Raw genomic sequence first — 23,289 nt, forward strand, 5'->3', positions numbered from 1 at the left:
TTAGCTCCTGCTGGTTTGTAAACCAGCAGAACTTACCAGATAGGGACCACAGGTTTCTGTCTGGTGGGGTTTGAATACCAGTTGGGACCCATCCGAGTTCCTCAAGTGTTCTAGGGGCCTTGTGTCTGCCCTTGTTCTAGGGGAGTGGTTTTGGAGAGGTGGACTCTGGCGACTTTGGTCCTACTTCTCGCAGATGTGAGCTGGATCACCCTGAGGGAAGGCCTGGTGCTTTGGCAGAACTGGCTTTCCCCGGTGGCCTCATACAATTGACTTGAGGGCTATTTACTTTATATATCCTTGGCCCCCAGAATGCAGGAGCGTGCCTGTGTGGGCGTCCTCTAAGTGTCCATTGGTTGAGGCTTCCAGGGGTGCCATCCTCACTTAAGACTACTGACGTGGCAGGGAAGGGAAGGCACATGGCAAGGTGAGCAGGCCAGGCCTGGCTGGCACCATTCCTTAAGGGAGGCCCTTCAGAGGCATTCCTGCTTCATGGCATGTGACCTTTCTTCAGCCCAGTGTGGCTTCCCCCCATAGCACTGACCACTGTAGTGGGGCGACCTTTCTTCCTATCACTCCACTCTCAAATTGTATTTTTTTCAGATTGAGGGCGCTCTGGAACCCGAGCTGGCTCTGAAGAGCCCGTCCCTCTGACAGCCTTCCTCTCAGACATTTGGAGCGGCTGCCTCTGGTAAAGAATGGGCTGAGGCTGGGTGTGGCAGTCACCCTGAGGAGAGCCAGTGCTGCCCCCAAGTAGGGCCTGGGGACTTGACCTTGGTCTGGACTCGCTTCCCAAGCTGTCTTCCACACCCAGAAAGGCAAGAAAATCCCTTTGGTGTTCTGTTTTTAGTTGAGCAAAGTACAGGTTTTTACCGCTACTGTTTTTCAGTTCAGTGTTCAGATGCGGGTCTTGTGCATGTTAAATACTAATACTCCCTTTGTTTGCTGGACCCTTCTGTGTTTGAGGGCTGAGGTCTCACCTACATGTTGGAGCTCCTGGTCTTCCCATCAGTCCTGAAAACTAGAGTGACAGGGTCTTTCACTGAGAAAGGAGATGGGGTTAGATTGGGGAGGGGAGCTGAGCTGTCAGCAAAAAGAGGGCTGACAGGAGTGGGAATGTCCTTGTGGGGATTAATGTCCATCCATTCCTCCTGGAAAACTCAGTTCTAATGGGACAAAGCTGTGAAGTCCTCTGATCTGCCTTTTGGGGTCCTCTGGTGCAGCCTGAGTTGGCAGTAGTGGCCTATGCTGGGTCCTACTGTAGCCCTTTTGCTTTGCTAGTCCCCAGATGCCTGGGAGCCACGTGGCATAGTGCTGGAGTAGAGTGCTCCCCACTCTGGTCCTTGAAGCCTCTGAGTGCCAGCCACCCTTCCCCTGAATGTGCCATCCTATCTTCAGGGGCTGTGCTGACACATCCCCTCCCTGCCCATTTGTCACAGCCTTGCCTGACTACTGTGGGACACCATGTCTTGTTTTCTGTTATTTCCCCAGCAATGAACTTCCAAAGAAGTCCCTGCTTCTGGTCTTGGATGGGTTCTCTCATGTGACAGGTTTCCTGAGGGCTGGCCACAGATACTTTTGCTTTTGTAGGAGGCAGGTAGAGCCTATCCCCAAACAAGGAAAGTTGGGTTTGGCCTTACATAGGCCTGTTCTGCTCAGAGGCTACCTCCCTTGACTACCTCATAGTACCTGGGGCTAGCTTGAGAAAACAAGCCCAAGAAGGGAAGGACCCCTGCGCTCAGGAATACAAGCTAGGTCATCTGAAAAATAATGTAACACCCTCTATACATAGAGTATGAAAGAAAAGCATATGACCATCTCAATAGACACAGAAAAAGTATTTGACAAAATTCAACACCCCTTATGACAAAAACCTAAGAATATAACTTGCCCACCCTGATAAATGGCATCTATGAAAACCCTAACATTAAGTAATTAATGTTAGACTGACTGATAAAAAACCTGATATTTTCCCCCTAAGATCAGGAGCAAGACAAGTGTGTCTCCTCTTGCCATGACTCAGCATTGTACTAGAGGGTCCATCCAGGGCAATCAGGCAAGAAAATAAACTTATCTGGGTTAGAAAGGAAGAAGTAAAACTATCTCTACAGATGACAGGATCTTGGATTTAGAAAATCCTGGGGCACCTGTGTGGCTCAGTTGGTTAAGTGTCTGCCTTCAGTTCGGGTCATGATTCTAGAGTCTTGGGATCAGAGCCCTGTGTCACGTTCTGCACTCAGCATGGTGTCTGCTTCTCCCTCTCCCTCTGTCCCTCCCTGCTGCCTGTGTGCTCCCTGGCTCTCTCTCTCAAAAAAAATCTTTTTAAAAAATCCTAAAGGGAAAAAATAAAAAATAAATCCTAAAGGGCAATCCGGGTGGCTCAGTGGTTTAGCGCCACCTTCAGCCCTGGGTGTGATCCCGGAGACCCAGGATTGAGTCCCACATCAGGCTCCCTGCATGGAGCCTGCTTCTCCCTCTGCCTGTGTCTCTGCCTCTCTCTCTCTCTCTGTCTCTCATGAATAAATAAAATCTTTAGGGAAAAAAATTCTAAAGAATCCACTAAAAATACTTTTATAACTAATAAATGAATTCTGCAAGGGTACAAGATATAAAATTGATACATAATCATATTTCTTTACACTCACAATTGCACAAAGTGAGAATGAAAGTAATAAAGCAATTTCACATAACAGCATAAAAAAGAATAAAATATGGACAAATTTTTTAAAAATCATAGTTTACACTTTGAAAACTACAAACATTGCTAAACAAAAGTAAACAAATAAATGGAAAGACAAGCCATGTTCATGGATTGGAAGATTTATATGGAAGATTATGCAATCCCTATCAAAATCTCAGCCAGCTTTGCAGAAATTTGACAAGCTGACAGTAAAATCCAAATGGGAATTCAGGGGATCCAAAATAGCCTAACCAATCTTGAAAAAAGAAGAACCAGGACACCTGGGTGGCACCATCAGATAAGCATCTGCCTTCGGCTCAGGTTGAGATCTCAGGGTCCTGGGATGGAGCTCCCCCAACCCCCCAGTTAGGCTGTCTGCTCAGCAGGGTGTCAGCTTCTCCCTCTCTCTCAAATAAAATCTTAATTAAAAAAAAAAAAAGAACAAAATCGGAGGACTCACACTTCACAATTTCAAAACTTAATTACATAGCTATGGTAATCAAGATGGTATGTGTGGCACTAAGGGCACCTGGGTGGCTTGTTTGGTTAAGCTTGTGCCTTCAGCTCAGATCATGACCTTGGGGTCCTGGGATCAAGCCCTGCATCAGGCTCTCTGCTCAGCACGGAGTCTGCTTCTCCCTCTGCCCCTCACCCCACTTGTGCTCTCTCTCGTTCATACTGTCTCCCAAATAAATAATATTTGGAAAAAAAAAAGATGGTGTGGTACTGGCATAAGGTAGACATACAGATCAGTGGGACAGGATTGAAAATCCAGAAATAAACATTCACATTTAAAGTCCATTGATTTTGGATAAAGGCAACGAAAAAACTGAATGGAGGAAGAATCACCTTCAAAGAAAAGCGCTTGGATGTTCACATGTGTAAGAATGAAGTTGGACCCACCTCACACCACATAACAAATATCAACTAAAGATGGATCAAAGGCTTAAATAGAACTGAAACTATATAACTCTTAGAAAAAAAACACGTAGGGCAGCCCGGGTGGCTCAGCGGTTTAGCGCCGCCTTCAGCTCAGGGCCTGATCCTGGGGACCCGGGACTGAGTCTCATGTCGGGCTCCCTGCACGGAGCCTGCTTCTCCCTCTGCCTGTGTCTCTGCCTCTCTCTCTCTCTCTTGCGCACACGTGTGCGCGCGCACGCTCCTGAATAAATAATCTTTAAAAAACCCCACATAAATCTTTGTGACTTTGGATTAGGCAGTGGTTTCTTAGATATAACACCAAAAAGCACAGCAACAAAACAAATTGAATATCACCAAAATTAAAGACTTGTGTTCAGAAGACATCCTAAAGAAAAATTGAAAAAATTCACAGAATGAGAGAAAATATTTTAAAATTATGTATCTGATAAGGGAAGGGACTTGCATATAAACTATATAAAGAATTCCTACAACTCAATAATAAGACGAATATCCCAGGTAAAAAATAGGCAGAAAACTCAAAGAGACCTCTCTATAGACCGAAGGCCAATAAGCACATGGAAAGATGTGCTTGGCATCATTAGCCATCAAGGAAATAAAAATCAAAAGCACAATGACATGATACTATACACTCACTAGAATGGCTATATTTTAAAAAGACATAGAGTGTTGGTGAAGATGTGGAGAGACAAAAACCTTTGTACATTGCTGGTGTGAATGTACAATGGTGCAGCCACTTTGGAAAGCATGTTGGCAGTTCCTAAAAAATGTTAAGCATAGAGTGACCGAATGATCCACAGTTACTATATGATCCTGCCCCTAGGTATATACCCAAGAGAAATGAAAACATAGGCCTGCACAGAAACTTTTAACATGAATGTTTATAGCAGCATCATTCATAATGGCCAACAAGTGCAAACAACCCAAATGTCCACCAGTTGACAAATGGATAAATAAAATGTATTCTATACAAGGGACATTGGTAATAAAAAGGAATGAGGTACTGTCACACACTACAACATGGATAAATCTGGAGAAGATTATGCTGAGTGAAAGAAGCCAGACAGAAGAGACCACCATTTATTGTATGATTCTGTTGATACAAAATACCAGAATAGACAAACCAATAGAGACACTGGGTTAGTGGTTTCTCAGGGCTTGGAGTGGTGGGGGGATGGGGAGTGGCTGCTAATGGAATGGGGTTTCTTTTTGTCATGACGAGAATGTTCTAAAATTGTGCTGATGGTTGCACCACCCTGTGAATATACTAAAAACCATTGGGTGGTACACTTTAACTGGGTGAATTTTATATGAGTTACATCTGAATTTATATTATGTCTTAATACATTGTATCACACACACACACACATTAGCACACAGTCTGACTTGCATGCTTCCTGTTTAACTGCTTCCACTCCAGCTTTGGCCTGTAGACAGTTGCTCTGACCCTCCCCACCAGCCCCATCTGGGTCCCAAGCCGTCCTCTGTTAACTTGCTGCTGCTAGACACACACACACACACACACACACACACACACTTTCCTCCCCTGCAGCACTCTGCACAATCCAGTTGTGCTCCCCTGGGGGAGTGTGCCTGGGACTCCAGAAGCCTTTTTCAGCATTCCTCAAAGCACCCAGCGCTGGCAAAGCCTTTTGACCTTGTGTACCAGATGGGCCCGAGCCGCAGCACCCCGTAAAGAGGCTGTATGCCACTCCCTGACTTGGTCTAAAACCCAACTAGCCAGTGACTCCTGGAGCTGGCTGAGTCAGCCCTGGGCCCTTCCTCCTTCCTGCTGGCCACCTGAAAGTTTGAGTTGGGGGGCGGGGGGATCCCTGGGTGGCTCAGCGATTTAGCGTCTGCCTTCAGCCCAGGGCGTGATCCTGGGGTCCTGGGATTGGGTCCTGCATCGGGCTCCCTGCATGGAGCCTGCTTCTCCCTCTGCCTGTGTCTCTGCCTTTCTTTCTCTCTCCTCTGTGTCTCTCATGAATAAATAAATAAAATCTTAAAAAAAAAGAGTTGGGGAGGGAGGCCAGGTTACAGAAAGGAAAAGAAAGGTGCCCCCAAAGGACTAGATGTTGTGGGGCGGGGAGGGGACAGGTGCTGGGGCCTGGGAGGGGAGCCTCTTCAGGGCTCTCAGAGACCCTCCTTCGCCCTCTGCCCCGCATAAGCACAGACACTCGGTAGTCTTTTTTTTTTATTTTTTTTTTAAATTTTTTTTTAATTTTTTTTATTTATTTATGATAGTCACAGAGAGAGAGAGAGAGGCAGAGACACAGGCAGAGGGAGAAGCAGGCTCCATGCACCGGGAGCCTGATGTGGGATTCTATCCCAGGTCTCCAGGATCGCGCCCTGGGCCAAAGGCCGGTGCCAAACTGCTGCGCCACCCAGGGATCCCGGCACTTGGTAGTCTTACGCAGGCTTTTATTCAGGAGTCCGGGGGCGGGGGGGGGGGGGGGGGGGGGCTTCCCTTCCCTGTCTCTGCCTATCAACTCATGGAACCCCATTCAGATGAGCTTGTCCTTCATCTGCCCTTCACAACTCCACCTCCCCAGCTACATCTGCAAGTAGGGGGAGGGGGCACTCAGGGAGAGCCCCCTACCTGCAGTGGCAGTCCATCCAGGTAGGCAGGGATCTCCCCTGAATCTCCACCTACCCCCTAAGATTAAGACTGGAGGGGCAGGAGGCGTGCTGGGTGGCACCCTGAGCTCATAGCCAGCCAGGCCTCATGCCCCCAAGGTGTTTGAGGATGAGGCAGGTGCCCTGCAGCCTTTCCCTTTCAGAGCACCTTCAGCCAAGAAGCATCTTGTTTGTGGGGTGAGGGGCAGTGTGGGGGAGATGGCAGGAGGACTGTTGACCTCTTCAGCCTGGGAAGGCAGGAGGTATTCCTGGGAATAGCCCCAGACTCAGATGGCTGAAGGAAGAAGCCAGGGGCCTAGGAGGGGTCAAGGGGTTTCTGGGAAGCGCTGAGATCTGTTCCTGGAAGAGCAGAACCATGGCCACCAGGACACTGGAGGATGAGCACAAGCAGCCACAGGATCACTGCTCAGAACAATCTGCACCTAGCTGAGGGGTGGACCTCCATAGGGACAGAGGCACTCCTGAGCCAGTGCCAGGAGTCGGGCTTATAGAGGCCTCCTGGGGCACAGGTCACTGGCCTGGAGTCCGGCCAGAAGCTGGGGTCAAGGGGGGCTAATGGGCCACAGAGCAGGACCTGCCCAGGAAACTGTGGCCTCTTACTTGGAGAAAGACAATGCAGTGTGGGCATAAGGCCAGGGTCTCCCCACAGGCCTTGCCTTTGAGTGGTGACCCCTTCAGAAGATTCCAGCCAGCACGAGGGGAAGCAGTAGCAGCAGTCCCAGAAGGGGGCCCCAGATATGACCAGGGCCCAGGTTCAGCCCTGACTTGACGCTAGGTTTTTCAGGGCCCTCTGCACCTGTGGGGAGGGAGAGGCTTTGTCTCAGCCTGGACAAGGCTATGCCTGACCTCCCACCCTCCCTGCCAGGGGTGCAAGTGGGGTCCAGCAGCCGGGGAGGAAGCTCTTACTCAGAGGGTGCATGCCCCGCTGTGCGCATAACCTATGCTGGGGGCTGGGTGCTGACATTCTGGAGACAAGGAGGGAAGGTGGGACCAACACTACGGGCCTTACCTGGCAGCGATGACTGCAGGGCCAGGGTACGTGTGGCTTTAGCGCTGGCAGAGGTATTGGGGGAGTTGGACAGGGACTTGGAGGAGGTGTGCCCCATGTGGTCCCATGTGGCCAGCAGCTCACCTGTCTTGTCCTGGCCTGGAAAAACTGAAGCCAAGACCTCACTGGAAGGAGATAACTTTGCCTCAGCCTTGCCCACCTTCTGGGACTGGGGTAGTGGCTCCCGTGTCCCTGTCAAGAACATCTTGGGGTGTGGAGAACTCTCTGGGCTCTTGGAAGGCATTCTTGTCCTGCTGGCCTCTTTGTCTGCCAATTTGGAGATAGGCTCATGGGTTGATTTGGGGGAGGTAGCTGGCCCCTCATCCAAGGAGAACAGGCTGTGAGACACCAACAAGGAAGGGGTCTCAGTTGTTAAGGAAGGTGGAGCCTCCCTTGCGGTAGAGGGGGGCTCCTCTGTTGCTACGGAAGATGGGGCCTTGGTTTCTACAGCAGGTAGAGCCTTGGTTTCCAGGGAGCCTGAGGCCTCTGTTACCAAGGAGGCTGGAGTTTCTGTTGCCAGGGAAGAAGGGATACCGCTTTTGCCAGAGCCTGAAGCTTCAGTTGCCAGGGAGGATGGGGCCTCGGTTACCAGGCCAGGCAAATCCTGAGCCTCTTCCTGGCCCGCGATGGGTTCTGACAAGAAACAAGGCCCCGTGTTAGTGCTGCGGCGGGACTCCACATCCCTGCCCCACCACAGTCACTGTGAGGCGACCAAATGTCCTGTGATCTCTCACACACACACATGCTCTCCAGCGAATCTGTCCTTCATTGATAATAAGTTTTATTTTATTTTAGCTTTATAACAGTGTCTCCTCCATCCACCTCTGTGTCCAAATCTGCCTTTCTCCGCACTCACACAACCACTTGTTCAGGGGACTCTCCAGCTAGCTGTGTGTCCCTAATGTGTCGCCCTGGCCATGCCCACCATAGGCACTGCCACCTCGGGGACCCTTTCCTCGAGCTCGAGCTCAGGAGCCCACCCCCCTCCTGTCCTCCACCCTCCCCTGGGAGGGCTGAAATCCAGTCACTTTGAATGACAGGGCGCCGAAGTGACTGCGCAAGGCAGGCAAAGTGGGCTCGGGAAGCCTGATAGGGTGGGCCCACCACAGTCCCCAGGTCCCCGGAGGTGGTGTCCTGCCCGGGCACCTCTGGGGACTCCACCGACGCTCTAGGACCACCCAGCCTGCATCCCTGGCCGCCCCTTCCTACTTCTCCCCACCCCAGCCCAACTCACCGCAGAGGGAGCTCTCGCAGCGGTAGCCAGATGGACAGAGGGAACATGGAGTGCCTTCCTCGTAGGGTTTCTTTCCCTTCACATTCCCCCTGTGGGAGGCGAGGATGATGCTGGGGGCCGGGGCGGTCCCTGCAAACCTAAGTCCCTATCCCTCATACACACACCTAGGCCTGAAGTACCCCGGGTCTTACTTGCTCCCACTAGCTTGCTGGGTTCCCACCGGTGCCCTCGCAGCTCCCCCAAGGGTATGAAGTATAGGCCCAGATTGGCCCCCTCCCACATTCTTAGGCTGCCCAACTCAACCGTCCCCTTGGCTCTACCCATCCTCTATCCCCGGGGCTCCCTGGGCACTCACGGGGGCTCATAGTTGCAAACCAGCAAATGGATGTTGGTCTCCTCGACACCCTGGAGCTTCTCACAGAAATGGGAGCCACAGCCAATCCTGTCTGTCTTGGCCCAGACCACCTGAAGAAGGGCAAACCCAACAATTTAGCCTGGGTGGGATGCCAGTAGCTAGTGTCTGTCTACACCAGTCTTCTATGGATGAGGAGAAGAAGATCTCTACAACCTGTCAGATCCAAGTCTCTAAGGACACACAGCTTCAGGATAAAACTCTAAACAGGGAGTTTTGTAGGAATTTGTCCTGAACCACACACACTGTTTCACCAGGCCTTTCTCTGAAAAAACTTCATTTTGTATATACCCTCATGAACTCCTCCTGTGCGTTTTTTTCTTTGCAACTTCCTGTGTACTTTAAACAAGGAGTATATCCCAAAGGAATGAATCTCAAATGGGAGAATTTTAGATATCAGCAACAAACAAAATCTGAGAAAGAGAACAGAAGGAGCCATCTTGGATGTAGAAATTCCTCCCCAAAGCACAAGTGAGTGCTTGCGGGGATCTGTTCTGCTCTTTCTAAGTCTGGGTCTCCTAGCTGCTAGAAGGAATTCTGTCTTAAGTGTAAAATTTTAGAAGTCCAAACAATCTTTGTGCACCACCATGGGCTGAGATCAGCAGCCTCCCCTTGCTATTTGCAGGCCCTGGTCTGCTCAGGAGACACTCAAACGGAGGCTAGTTTTTGTTGTGAGATCTGACTCTGGCTATTAATTCTGCACATAGCCCCCAGGACTGGTGGTTTTTCTGTTTAAGTTAGCTGAGGATAGCAGTGGTGAGCATCTCATAGGCAGAAATGCCCCCAGAGTACATGTGCACTCAGCCCTGGAGAACACTGGGGTGGGAGTGGGCCAGACCCATTCCTGCTGGGCACTTACAGCAATCATAGCAGGAGGAAATGTGTGTGTGTGTGTGTGTGTGTGTGTGTGTGTGTGTGTGTGTTGGGGGTAGGGGGGTAAAGTGAGATGTGGCAGGGTACAGAGGGAAGAGGACAGGGAGGGCTGCTGTGCCCTCACAACTTCTTCATCTGGGTGGGTGATGTTGGGATTTTATTCTCGAAAGATTAGCACTAAAAATACCACTCAAAAAAAGCACGGGAAAGTGGAATTGGTGAATATGAGGGGGAAGAAGGTTGAGCTTCCTTTTCTTTTTGTAAGAGAATTGTCATGCTACTGTTTGAACAATAAGCATTGGGTGGAGAAGAACATGAATTCAATAACACTAATGTTAATTCCCCTACACACCCATACAAACTTGCACCCAACATCTCTCAGCTGGAAATGCAAACGTTCAAAATGCAGTGAGAGCACTGACATAAGCAAAAAGTGACTGGGAAGGGCAGGAAATGCTCTCAAGGTCTCCCTGAAGCCTTTATACAGTGACCATTTGTTCTTATTTTACACATGGTTTTGTTGCTTTTTTTTTTTTTTTTAAGATTTTTATTTATTTGAGAGAGAGAGCATGCGCAGGAGGGAGGGGTAGAGGGACAGGGACAAGCAGACTCCCCACTGAGCAGAGAGCTTTGATGCCAGGACTGGATCCCAGGGCCCTGGCACCATGACCTGAGCAGAGGCAGAGCCTTAAGCCACTCAGCCACCCAGGTGCCCTCACACATAGTTTGTAAAAGAGGAAGAAGGTTAAACACACGCAGGGGTGTTTGCTTATCGGTCCCCGGCTGATTAGAAGCAGCACCCCAGACGCCATGAGAGATGATAAAAGAGGGACACTGAAGAAAAAAAAAAAAAAGAGGGACAGTGAGAGAAGCCAGAAGCCCTGCCCGACCTGGGCCAGAGGACGGGACTGCTTAGAGGTCGGTCAGGATTGCCCAGGACAATAATTACGGCCCCCGAAACTGGCTCTGCGACACCTCACTTAGGTCCCCTCTGTACGAGGAGGCCCAGAAGGCCACCTAGGTTTTCAAACGATTGTGGTTCTTCAAGAGTTAACTGGAGATGGTTTGGGCTGAGTCTGAGAAGCAGACTTCCTCAGAGGCCTGCACCACACACGCGCACCGCGGAAAGACTTCTACCAAGGGGCTAGCGGGCTTAGAGTCCTGGGGTGGGAGAGGCGGCCCCCCTCGGCGCCCCCCCCACGCCCCGCCCCGCCCCCTACTCGTACGGCCCCGCCCCTCGGCCCTCCGCCCCGCCCCCTGCTCATACGGCCCCGCCCCTGCGCACGAGGCCCCGCCCCCTCCTCATACGGCCCCGCCCCTCGCCATGTAGCCCCGCCCAGTGCTCTGGGGCCTCGCACCTGCGTGTAGTGGCCGCACATCTGGCCCTGGTCGCAGGTGGCGGCGCTGAGGTTGTAGTGCTCGCGCTCGTGGTGCCACTCCTCCATGGCCAGCGGCACGTCCAAGCCGTGGCCCGTGATGGCGAACAGGTTTTCGCCGCGCCTCCCGCGCTCCTTGTTGTGGCCCCACACGCACTGCTTCGCGTAGGCCTTGGCGAAGGCGGCCAGCTCCTCGTTCCACCTCTGCGGGGCAGGTCGAGGAGGAAGGTGAGGAACGCCTTGGGCTCCGTGGAGGCAGAAGGCGGGCGAGGGACGTGGGGATGCCCACAACTCTGGGGTCAGAGAAGAAGGTTGGAGGTGTCCTGGGGGCCTCTGCAGGCGGAGCCCTCCCCTCCCTCGGGGTGACCCTGGCCGTGATCAGGAACAGGTCTGTGCTCCTGGTGGGCTTCGGTGGGGAGGTGGGAGGCTGCCTCGCCGGGCCATGGAGTTAGCCGAACTTGGGACCATTTACCAGCTATGTGGTTTCAGACAGATTGCCTCATCTTCCTAAACTTGCATGGGGCTTTGGGAAGAATAAATGAGTTGATGTTTGTAATGGTGTTATTATTAATTAATATTAATATCCTTCTATGTGAACGGGGGACGGCTGTGCCCTGCTTACCTCCCACGGCTGCCCGACTGCTTTGAAGACCACAGGATGTCCAGTAAGGTGTTCAAGGGCTGCATTGTTTATTCCACCACCCTCCACCCTCTTACCCACACATCATAAGTAAGAGGGGGTCAGCACTCCCCTCTCAGGTCCCACTCTCCCTTTGGGGTTGCCCAGCCTCCATGGCTTTACCAGCTCCGGACTTCCCTCCCAAGTGCTCTCAACCCTTGTCAACCTATTAAGTGTCTCCATGTGACCCTCACTGAGAGGCCTATTTTCAGAACTTTGGTGTCTCCAGGAGCTATCAGATCCCAAAAGCACCGTTCTCCTGGGGGGGGACCTCAGGTGAGGCAGACGGAGGGGGCATTTTAGGTTAAGGGACCCTGAGGTTCTCTGTGTCCCTGGCTGGGAGGACAGGCCCAGTGTGGGTGGGAAGAGGGATTAACAAAGGATTGAGGAGAAAGGTCTGGATCCCATTAAACTTTGTCCTTGGCCTCTCCTAGAAATGGATGCCTGGCGGCAACTCTTGCTCCACCCTCTGGGGGCCCAGCCAGCTGTGGGAGCCAGACAGCCTATAAAGTGCCAAGAGCTTGGGTGACCCTGAGAGGAGGGGATTGTGTGGCTCCTCACCCACACAAGGCTCTCAGGAGCAGCTGCCTGGGGTGGAGATGAGAACACAGGGCTGGGACAGCCCCATTTTGTGACTATGGGTGAATCCCATTCCTTCCCTGGGTGTTTTTGTCCCAAATCACTGGTCCCTGAGGTTGTCTCAGACTCTGGCAGTAAGGGGAGCTGGGGAGTGAGAAGTGGCAGGGTGTAGGGGACCAGGATCAGGGTTTCTGGGATGACCTGCGGGACCTCAGACTGAATAGTCAGCTCCTTCAGGGTAAGACAGTGATGTGGCCCCAGTGTCTGGCACAGTGCTGGCGCATAGCAGGTGCTCAATAGACATTTGTCAGCTGTTGATGACTGGCTCTGTTTTAAGTGGTCTCCCTATGGAGGCTGGCTGCGATTCCTATTCTGCCTGGATGTGTGGAATCTCACCAGTAGAGTCATTCCTATGGGTCTCAAGGCTTCTCAGTCTTCCCGAGACCCCTGTGGATTTTTGAGTCCTGGCATCCACCCACACTGGCCACATGGTCACCATCTGAAAACAAGTCTATTCATTCATTTACTCATTCATTCACTCATGCAACAGTCTGGGGGCCCTGTGCCAGCCTGGAGGTGAAGCCCAAGTTCACATTGTCATAAACGACTGGGCTACCACATGGTAAATGACAGACTCGCAATGGGTCATGAAGAGGCACCAAGGAGGGTCATTTAGCCCAACCTGAGGGTGGGAAGGAGACACTAAGCTAAGGGTTAGAACTGAGGCATTGGTCAGGTGGAGAGGGGAGGACATCCTGAACAGAAGCCATAGCATGAGAAAAGGTGTAGAGGTGAGAAACACCATCTTAGCTGGGGAAGGATAAGCTGTTGAGGTAACTGAGGGAGAAACTGAGCAGGAGAGGAAGCTGGCGGTGTAAGCAGGGCCCCGGACACACAGAGCCTTCTCAGGAGCTGGTGTTTTATCCCGAGGCAGTCAGGAGCCATTGGGAGCTGTTGAAAGGTACTGAACAAGGTCAAGACCATGTGTTGGATTATTCATTCTGGCAACGGAGGCCAGAGCCTGGCGAAGCAGGTAGAGGCTCTTCTAGGAGTCTTGAGAGAAGTCTTGAAAGACTGGACCAGGGTTGTACCAAGGGAGCAGGATGTGGGAGTAGGAGTCAAGGAAGATCGAACCTTCTGGGAGGTAAAAGTGGTGACAATTAGATGTGGAAACTAAAAGAGAGAAAAGAGTCCACGAGAACTGCCACCTGCCTCACCCTGGACCCGTTCCCTCTTTTGTTAATCACATACTTACTGAGCACTTACTATGTGTCACACATGTTCTAAGCGCTTTCTACATATTCATTCAGTCCTCCCAACCATCCTACAGGGGAGTTGCTATGTTGTCATCATCTTCAATTTACAGATGAGGAAGCTGAGGCACAGAGAAGTTAAGTAACTTAGCCAAGGTCACAGAGCTAATAAATGGCAGAATTAAGATTTGAGAGAAGCCATCTGGCTCCAGAGTTTCTGCATTTACCACTCCTGATTTGAGCCTGAGCCTTGTTCCAAATTTATCCTGGTGTCCCAGCCCCTCCCCTCCTCCCATCACTTTCCATCAGACAGCAGCATAACCGCTGAACTGCTTCCCAGAATGTTATCCCTCCACCAAGGTCCACCTCTGTCCACAGAGCAGCTCCTGGGTGATTAGCCCCCAGCCTCAGCCAACAAATCTGTAGGGCATCAGGGATCTACAAACGGGGAAACTAAGGCTAAGTGGGTTCCAAGCCTCAATCAGGGAGCTACTGGCAGAGCTTATCTTTTGTCTGTAGTTCCTGGTTGAGCTGTGTGCATTTCTAGGGGACTTCCTGGATCTTTGTCATCCTGTCTGACCCTGAGGGTAGGGATCATTAGTCTCCAGTGATAGGTCAGGAAATGGAAGCCTTTGAAGGTACAAGGACCCACCCCTAGTACTTTGCCAGATGGAACAAAGCTATAAGAACTCCAGTCCCCAGACCCTCAGGCTCACTCCTCTGTTTCCCAGGTGTGAACTTGCTCTGAGGCATGAGCTATGGGGTCCCTGGACATTGCTCATGAACCTTCCAGAGCACCTGAGGGTGGCCAGAGAGGATGGGCCTGCTTGGTCCTCAGGGAGAGCAGGAAGGAGGTGAATTTCCGACTTTATCTCTTTTCATCTTGAGCATTAACATCTTGCCCCTAATTCTACCATCGAATAATTCTCCCTTTCGACAGAGGTAACCACCACCCCAAATCTGGCTTCCATCCCAAATCTGGTTTCCATCATCTATAGGCATGTCTCTGTGTGTTTACTACATCTGCATGTGTCCCCACCAGTATACAATAGTATATTTTTTTACATTTTTAAACTTTATGTAAATATGCCTTACTGTGTGTGTATGTATGTATGTATATATATATATATACATACACACACAGTATATATATACATACACACATACATACACACACAGTATATATATATATATATACACACACACACACATATATATATGTGTGTATATATATATATATATATATATATATATTCACATTGAGATTTCCTTCCCCACCCCTATCAGTGTTATATCTGTGAGATTCAGTCCATGTTGATATATAGGTAGCTCTAATGAAGAAGATGAGAAACTGATGGTCCTTATTAGGTTAAAGGAGTCACCCCAAATCGCAGGTCTTGCGGTGTGACCGAGACAGAATGTGACCTGTGTGATGCAGAGCCCTCTCCGCTTCTGGCTCCTGTTCTCACCCACCTCCTTAGTACATCCCTCCTACCCTAGTGCTGGGTGGGACCCATCCTGCTGCCTGCGTTTCCTCTTCTCATTGACTTGGAAGGCATCTGAAAGACCGTTTTCACCCAGGTGTTAGGAACTTGTGTTCCCCCTATCACAGGCACCTGGATTTTAGGAAGGGGTCACTGGAGTGGGAATCTGGGTCTCTCAGGCCTGGCTCTACCAGCTGAGGGACTTGAAAGCCCCTGAGGGACCAGCAAGTCCCTCTGAGCCTCAGTTTCCTGATCTGTTTAATGGGACTACTTCTGGGGACCTGTGAATTATATAATATGTCTCTGTCACTGACCAGAGACATGAGTCTCTGAGGTAGCTTCAACTCAGGGGTGGGAGGGATTGGGGGGCCTGGCCCCAGCACCCCTCAGTCCTGGCAGGTGAGTGTCCCTGGCCACACTTACCATTTGCAGCATATCAGCCGCAGGTGGGGATGCCTGGGACCGGTAGAGGTTGTGCAGCTCCACCATTGCACGTTTCTCATCTTCAGTGAGGGCGCCAGCAGGGCCCACGGTGGCCGCCAGCAGCAGCAGCAGCAGCAGCAGATCACAGGAGCTGTGCATGGTGGCCAGTCCTCTCAGCCTCTCCCGGCCAGGGGTCTGGCAGCTGGATTTAAAGTCCTTCCCACACAAGCACCACCCTGGCTGGGGCGGCGGGAGGGGCTGTCTGCAGGCCTGGCCCAGCTCACACAATGTCTCCAGGAGGGCTGGGTGCTTGGGTCCTGACCAGAGTTGAGTTCGCTCCCAGCATTTATCTCCCCTCAGAGTCCTTGGCAAAAGCCTTCTTTCTCTTGGTAACGGGGGCTCAGGCCAAGTGCTGTGTGTGTTCTGCAGTCCTCCTGAGTGGTGGACAGGTCCTCAGGGGCAAAATATAGTAACCCAGGTCACACCTACTGGGTGCTGAGGACAAGTAAGAGGACGGGAACCACATGGACCCTGCCCCTGAGGACTGGGCAGGATAAAGAAGCTGTAGTTGGCTTATGGGAGGACAGAGGAAGACAAGATGTATTTTGTAAAAAAGATGGGCCAGCCAAAACCTGAATCCTGGTTCTGCTCCTTTGCTGGCTATGTTTTTGGCAGTTTTCTTAATCAGATCAGTGGCAATAATAGTACCTACCTCATGGTGCTGGAAAGAAGATTAAATGAGATCAAATGTATGTAAGACACCCAGTATGGTACCTGGCACTGAGTAGCAGTAGACAGGAACTACCCACATGGCATGCATGGCCTTGGCCAGCTCTCAGCTCCGTGAGGAGGCAGGACTCCTGCTCACAGAAGAGATGGGGTGTTTCCCATTCTAGTTGTCTCCTGGAATAGGGCTTTTCACTATGGTTAAAATATTGGCTTCTGCGTACCCTTTGTGAATGCATGTACTTGAGGTGCTTGTTTAGAAGTGGGATACTGGAACCTTTCTTGCTCTGAATATCTAGAAAATTGAATGTGTCTGTTTTTGAAATTGAGAGAGCAGAAAAGCAGAGGGAAGGGTGAGCTGATGCAGTAGGAGCTTGGAGGGGAGGGTATTAGAGGGGAAATAGGCCCAGTGGTCAAGCACTTGCACCATAATGACCATGCAGGGCAGGGACCAAGGTCTTGGCCCTTCATAGGTCAGGAGTCTGGAACTAGTACTATTGAGTTTAGCTGGGATCCTTAAAACCTGTACTCTTAGTGAATGGGGACCTAGGAAAAGCCTGCTCATTGGCTTTGGAAGAAAACCCATTTCTGCTCACATCTCTGGGTTAAAACAAAAGCAGAGACAAAGACAGCTTGGATCACTCACACACACACACACACACACACACACACACACACACCCCTATTGTGTAGAACTAATTTTAAAATCCAGCAAAGTTGTAAGATATGAAATCAACACACAACACAAGTGGTATTTCTATATCCTAACAATGAATAACCCCAAAAAGAAATTAAGAAAATAATTCTGTATACAATAGCAATACAAATAATAAAATACTTAGGAGTGAACTTAACCAAGGAGGCAAAAAACTTATACATTTAAAACTATAGGGGCAGCCCCCGTGGCTCAGCGGTTTAGCACCGCCTTCAGCCAAGGGTGTGATCCTGGAGACCTGGGATCGAGTCCCACATCAGGCTCCCTGCATGGAGCCTGCTTCTCCCTCTGCCTGTGTCTCTGCCTCTCTCTCTCTCTGTGTCTCTCATGAATAAGTAAATAAAATCTTTTTTTAAAAAACTATAAAACATTGCTGAAAGAAATTAAAGAAGATAGGAAATAAATGAAAAGACATGTTCATGGATTAGAAGTCTTAATACTACCGAAAGCAATCTACAGAGTCAATGCAATCCCTATCTAAACCCCATTGATGGTTTTTTGCAGTAAGAAAAAAAAAAAATCCATCCCAAAAAATCATATGAATCTCAAAGGACTCCAAGTAGCCAAAACAATCTTGAAAAAGAAACAAAGTAGGAGGTCTCACATTTCCTGATTTTAAAAATTACTTCAAAGCTACAGTAATCAAAACAGTGTGGCATTGACAGACAGACATATAGACCAATGGAATAGATTACAGATCCCAGTAATAAACTCTTACATATATGATCAAATGATTTTTGAGAAGGGTGTCAAATCAAGATCGTTTAATGGGGAAAGGGCAGTCTTTTCAACAAATTGTGCTGGGAAAACTGAATATCCACATGCATAAGAATGAAGTTGGACCCTTACTTTGCACTGTATCAACTCAGATCAAAGACCTGTGCATAAGAGCTAAAGCTATAAGACAAGAGAAGAAAACATAGGGGAAGAGCTTCATGACATTGGATTTGTCAAGGATTTTTTCGATGTGACACCAAAATATAGGCAACAAAATAAAATATAGATGAATTTCATTCAAAGGATGAAATCGATGGAGCAGAAAGGAAACCCATGGAATGGGGGAAAATATTATCAAATCATATATCTGATAAGGGATTAATATATATAAAGAACTCCTATATTCAAGAACAAAACAACATGATTAAAAGATGGACAAAGGACTTGATAGATATTTCTCCAGAGAAGATATACCAAAAAGCATGTAAAAAGATGCTCAGTGTCACCAGTCATTAGGGAAATGCAAATCAAAACCACAATGAGATATCCCTTCACACCCATTAGGATGGCTATTATAACAATAACAACAACAACAACAACAATCCCCCCAAAATAGTGACTGTTGACAAAGAAATAGTGAAATTAGCACCCTTGGGCCTTGCTGATGGCAATGTAAAGTGGTACAGCCACTGTGGAAGACAGTATGGTGGTTACTCAGAAAAACTAAACAGAATTACGTTTTGATCCAACAAGTCCACTTCTGGATATATATCCAATAGAATTTAAAGCAGAGATTCAAACAGATGGTGGAGCACCAATGTTCATAGCAGCACTATTTGCAATAGCTGAAAGGTGGAAATGACCCAAATGCCCATCAGTGAATGGTAGATGTATACAATTAAATATTATTCAGTCTTAAAAAGGAAGGGAATCCTGTCATCTGCTACAACATGGATGAACCTTGAAGACATTCTGCTAAGTGAAGCAAGTCAGTTACAAAAGGATAAATATTGTATGATTCCACTTATATGAGGGACATATAGTAGTAAGAATCATAGAAACAGAAAGTAGAACGGCAGTATCCAGGGGCTGGAGGAGAGGAAAATGAAGAGTCTTCTTTTTAAAAGATTTTATGTATTTGAGAGAGAGAGAGTGAGCAAGCGCACACATGCACAAGTGGGGGGGGGGGACAGAGGGAGAAGCAGACTCCTCACTGAGCAGGCGGCTGGATGTGGGGCTCCATCCCAGGATCTCAGGATTATGACCTGAGCCAAAGGCAGATGCTTAACTGACTGAACTACTCAGGCGCCCAAGAGTCATTTTTTAATGGGTACAGTTTCAATTTGGGAGGATTGAAAAATCCTGGAACTGGATGTGATGATAGTTGCACAACAATGGGAAGGTACTTAATGCCACTGAACTATATACATAAAAATGGGTAAGATAGGGGATCCCTGGATGGCTCAGCGGCTTAATGCCTGCCTTTGGCCCAGGGCGTGATCCTGGAGTCCTGGGATCGAGTCCCGCATCGGGCTTCCTGCATGGAGCCTGCTTCTCTGTTTCTCCCTCTGCCTGTGTCTCTGCCTCTCTCTGTCTCTCATGAAAAAATAAATGAAGTCTTTTTTTAAAAATGGGTAGGATGCCCACCATTTGTAAAAAAAAAAAATAAAAAATAAAAAAAAATAAAAATGGGTAGGATGATAAATTTTATGGTACATATATTTTACCACAAACAAAACAAAACAAAACTTGGGGGAAAAAAAACTTGGAAATTCTTTTTTAAGATTTTCTTTCTTTATTTATTTATTTATTTGAGAGAGAGAGAGTGAGTAGGGGGAGGGGCAGGGGAAGAGAGAGAAAGAGAGAAGCAGGCTCTCCACTGAGCAGGGAGCCTGATGTGGGGCTTGATCCTAGGACCCCGAGATCATGACCTGAGCCAAAGGCAGACACTTAACCAACTGAGCCACCCAGGCACCCAAAACTTGGGAATTCTTAAACTGGTCCAGAGTGAGATGGATATGGAGTAGTAGTGGTGGTGGTGGTGGCGGGAGTAAGCTCAGCAGGAGTAAGTTAAAATCATGACTGGAGGGAGCTTTCACAACCCAGGCCACTTGGACCATCCACGAGGGAAAACAATACTCAGGTTTAGTGCACAATCAAAAATTATAAAACACGTGAGGAACTAAGCTCCTGTGAGCAGCAGCATACAACACAAATGGGAGGATTTCTGTCTCTCAAATTTGAGATAACAATCTGGAAACCTTTCAAATAACTATATTTAAGATGTTGAAGGAAATAAATAGGTAGCTGGAAAAGGGAGCAGGTGTAATTAATTTATTTATTTTTGGGTGGGGAGCAGGTGTAATTTAGGAGGGAGAGTGGAGTATAGTCGGAGAGAGAATGTGAGTCTGTGGGGAGGAGAGAAAGCTACTGGGTAAAGTTCCAGAGTAGGAGAGAAGGGTAGGAGCCACCAGATTCACAATGGCTAAGCCCTCAAGGGGGCAGCTCTTCCAGCGTGTTTAGCTGATGAAACTGCAAGATGGGGTATCTTTCCTCTAGGGACAGAAAAAAGTAGCAGGTGCCAGACAGCAGCTTGAGCTTGAAATAGAAATAAGGAGACTTACGGACACCTGGGTGGCTCAGTGGTTGAGCGTCTGCCTTTCACTCAGGGCGTGATCCTGGAGTCCTAGGATCGAGTCCCGCATCGGGCTCCCCGCAGAGAGTCTGCTTCTCCCTCTGCCTGTGTCTCTGCCTCTGTGTGTGTCCCTCATGAATAAATAAATAAAATGTTAAAAAAAAAAAAAAGAAAGAAAGAAAGAAAGAAGGAAACTCAGAAGAATACCTCTCAGGGAGTAAAGTGCTCAAGAGTCAGCCTGGGAGGTGCTGGATGGAAGTGGGAAGGATAAGGTTCTCAGATGCCTCTCGGGCAGAAGCAGGCAGGTGCTCAGGGTGCCCTGTGTGGCCACCCCCAGGCCTCTGCCTTGCCCCTTAACAGCAGAGAAGAACAGCTTTGTAGGCTCAGTACGATGGGCAGCATTCACTCGCACCTCATTCATTCATTCAACAAGTAATCACGGAGCCTCCACTGTGCCAGGTGCTGAGCTGGAACATGTAGACCCGGTTCCCCCTGTCACAGAGCAGGAGACCTAGCAGGCAACATGGATAGCATTGCGGATTAGAGTGTGGGGCTTTCAAGCTGGGTGGCCTCTGGCAAGTTATTTCTCTGCTCTTTGGCCTCAGTTTCCTCATCTGTAAATTGGGTTTATTTTATTTTTTTTAAGATTTTATTTATTCATGAGACAGAGAGAGAGAGAGAGAGGCAGAGACACAGGCAGAGGGAGAAGCAGGCTGTATGCAGGGAGCCCAATGTGGGACTCGATCCCAGGACTCTAGGATCACACCCTGGGCCAAAGGCAGCGCTAAACCGCTGAGCCACCCAGGGATCGCCATGTAAATTGGGTTTAGAACAGAACCCACCCCATAGGATGGTTGTGGGCATTAAATGAGTTAATACACGGGTTAGGGCTTGGGATAGTGCCTGGCCCTTCTAAGTGCTCACTGACTTAGCCAGTGTGACTGTATTCATTTTTATTATCATTCTTGTTATTACAGGTGGGAGTGAATGAACAGGACCTCAAGTTGTAGCAAAGAAAAAAAAATACAGTGGCCTCGTTTCGCTTTACCCCTGGGCAGCTGGAAGGGGAGGCACAGGCCTAACTCTGAGGGGCTGGGTTGCTCCTGTGAGTCCGGGGCAGAGGGGCCAGAGAAGGAGGAGCCTGGTTTTTTTTGAGAGGGACGGGGTTAGATGGGAACAAAGACTGAGAGGTGGACCAGAGCTAGCCTCCAAGTCTGGGGACAAGGGCGGGCTGCCAAAAGGGCCCGCTCTGTACGTGCTCATTCCCAAGTGGTTCTCAGAGCCCTCACCACGTGGGCGATCTCATTTACTCCCCATACGACAGCTCCAAGGAGGGTCTCATTAACACCGCACGCAAGGATCTGCTCAGAGAGGGAATGACCCTGATACTGGCGGGGGGGGGGGGGGGGGGGGGGGCACGCAGTGTGGACCTGGTGGTTTGCAGGCCACAGGGAGATCGGGAGGTGCAGTAAAGAGAAGGCGATAGGGAAGGAGACTTGGAGGGAGAGGGAACAAAATCAGGCACATGGAGGATTGTGTGGTTTCCATCAACTGTGTTTTTTATCTATAAACCAGGATTGGGGAGGAAATAAATATTTTAATTATTTTAAAATTTCATTTAATTAATATAAATGTATATATAATTTATTTCTAAATGCAATTTTATATAAATGTACATTTATTAGGATTTCTTTATTATTATGGTGTTATCAATCTATAGTTTATTATTATATTTTAATGATTTTTTAAATTTATTCATGAGAGACAGATACACAGGCAAAGAAGAGATACACAGGGAGAAGCAGGCTCCATGCAAGAGCCTGATGCAAGATTTGATTCTGGGACTCCAGGATCACAACCCAAGCCCAAGGCAGACACTCAACCACTGAGCCACCCAGGCGTCCCTCAATACATACTTCAAATCAAGTTTCATTTCTAATAGCAAAATATATCTTCACTGCAAAAAAATTAGGCCTCTTTGGGGAAAAAAAATCCACCTCTAGTATTTTCTTCTTATCTCTGAGCAGGTGCTCCTCCAAGTGTGGTCCGTGGCCTGATGCCACTCTGCCAGATGTTCATGACTACCCCTCAGCCCGAGGTGCAGAAAACAAGAATGAGCATTGAGAAACTCCTGCAGCAAGCCAGCATACTTGTTCTACATCTGTGCAATCTGTGATCTACAAATTGGGCTTTGAGTTTTGTTTATCTGCTTTTTTTGTTTTTAAGGTTTATTTATTTATTCATGAGAGACACACAGAGAGAGGCAGAGTGGGAAATATCAGGAAGGGAGACAGAACATAAAGACTCCTAACTCTGGGAAACGAACTAGGGGTGGTGGAAGGGGAGGAGGGCGGGGGGTGGGGAGGAATGGGTGACGGGCACTGAGGGGGACACTTGACGGGATGAGCACTGGGTGTTATTCTGTATGTTGGTAAATTGAACACCAATAAAAATTAATTTATTAAAAAAAAAAAGAGGGAGAAGCAGGCTCCATGCAGGGAGCCCAATGTGGGACTCAATCCCAGGACCCTGGGATCACGCCCTGAGCCAAAGGCAGACGCTCAACTACTGAGCCACCCAGGTGCCTCAGTTTATCTGCTTTTCATTTCACTTTCCTAATAACTAACTTTTTAACTTTTGATTTTGAAATAACATAAACTCACAGAAAAACACAAAAATAACACAACCTTCCATGAATCCTTTGCCTCGTTTTTCCTCACGGTGACATCTTCTATAACCATGGCACAATACAAAAATCAGGAAATTGATGTTGGTACAGTACTATTAACTAATTATAGATTTTAGTCAGATTTCCTCAGCCACGTATGTGTGTATGCATATATACAGCTGCGTGTGTCATTCGTTCTGTGAAGTTTGACCTC

The 23,289-nt window shown here is 48.8% G+C and overlaps 1 protein-coding gene across 1 annotated transcript; it reads right to left on the reverse strand.

The window, feature by feature from the left end:
- Positions 1-5,574: 5,574 nt before the first annotated feature.
- On the reverse strand, positions 5,575-15,809 carry PI16 (peptidase inhibitor 16). The gene is made up of 6 exons (XM_041726151.1): positions 15,615-15,809; positions 11,179-11,400; positions 8,891-9,000; positions 8,536-8,624; positions 7,263-7,934; positions 5,575-7,049 (listed from the first exon to the last, which is right to left on the reverse strand). Exons 1-6 carry the CDS (start codon positions 15,771-15,773, stop codon positions 6,928-6,930), a joined length of 1,374 nt encoding a protein of 457 aa, XP_041582085.1. The 5' UTR covers positions 15,774-15,809; the 3' UTR covers positions 5,575-6,927.
- Between the last annotated feature and the right edge of the window lie 7,480 nt (positions 15,810-23,289).

Source organism: Vulpes lagopus, chromosome 1, assembly GCF_018345385.1.
Source record: "Vulpes lagopus strain Blue_001 chromosome 1, ASM1834538v1, whole genome shotgun sequence".
Lineage (NCBI taxonomy): Eukaryota > Metazoa > Chordata > Mammalia > Carnivora > Canidae > Vulpes > Vulpes lagopus.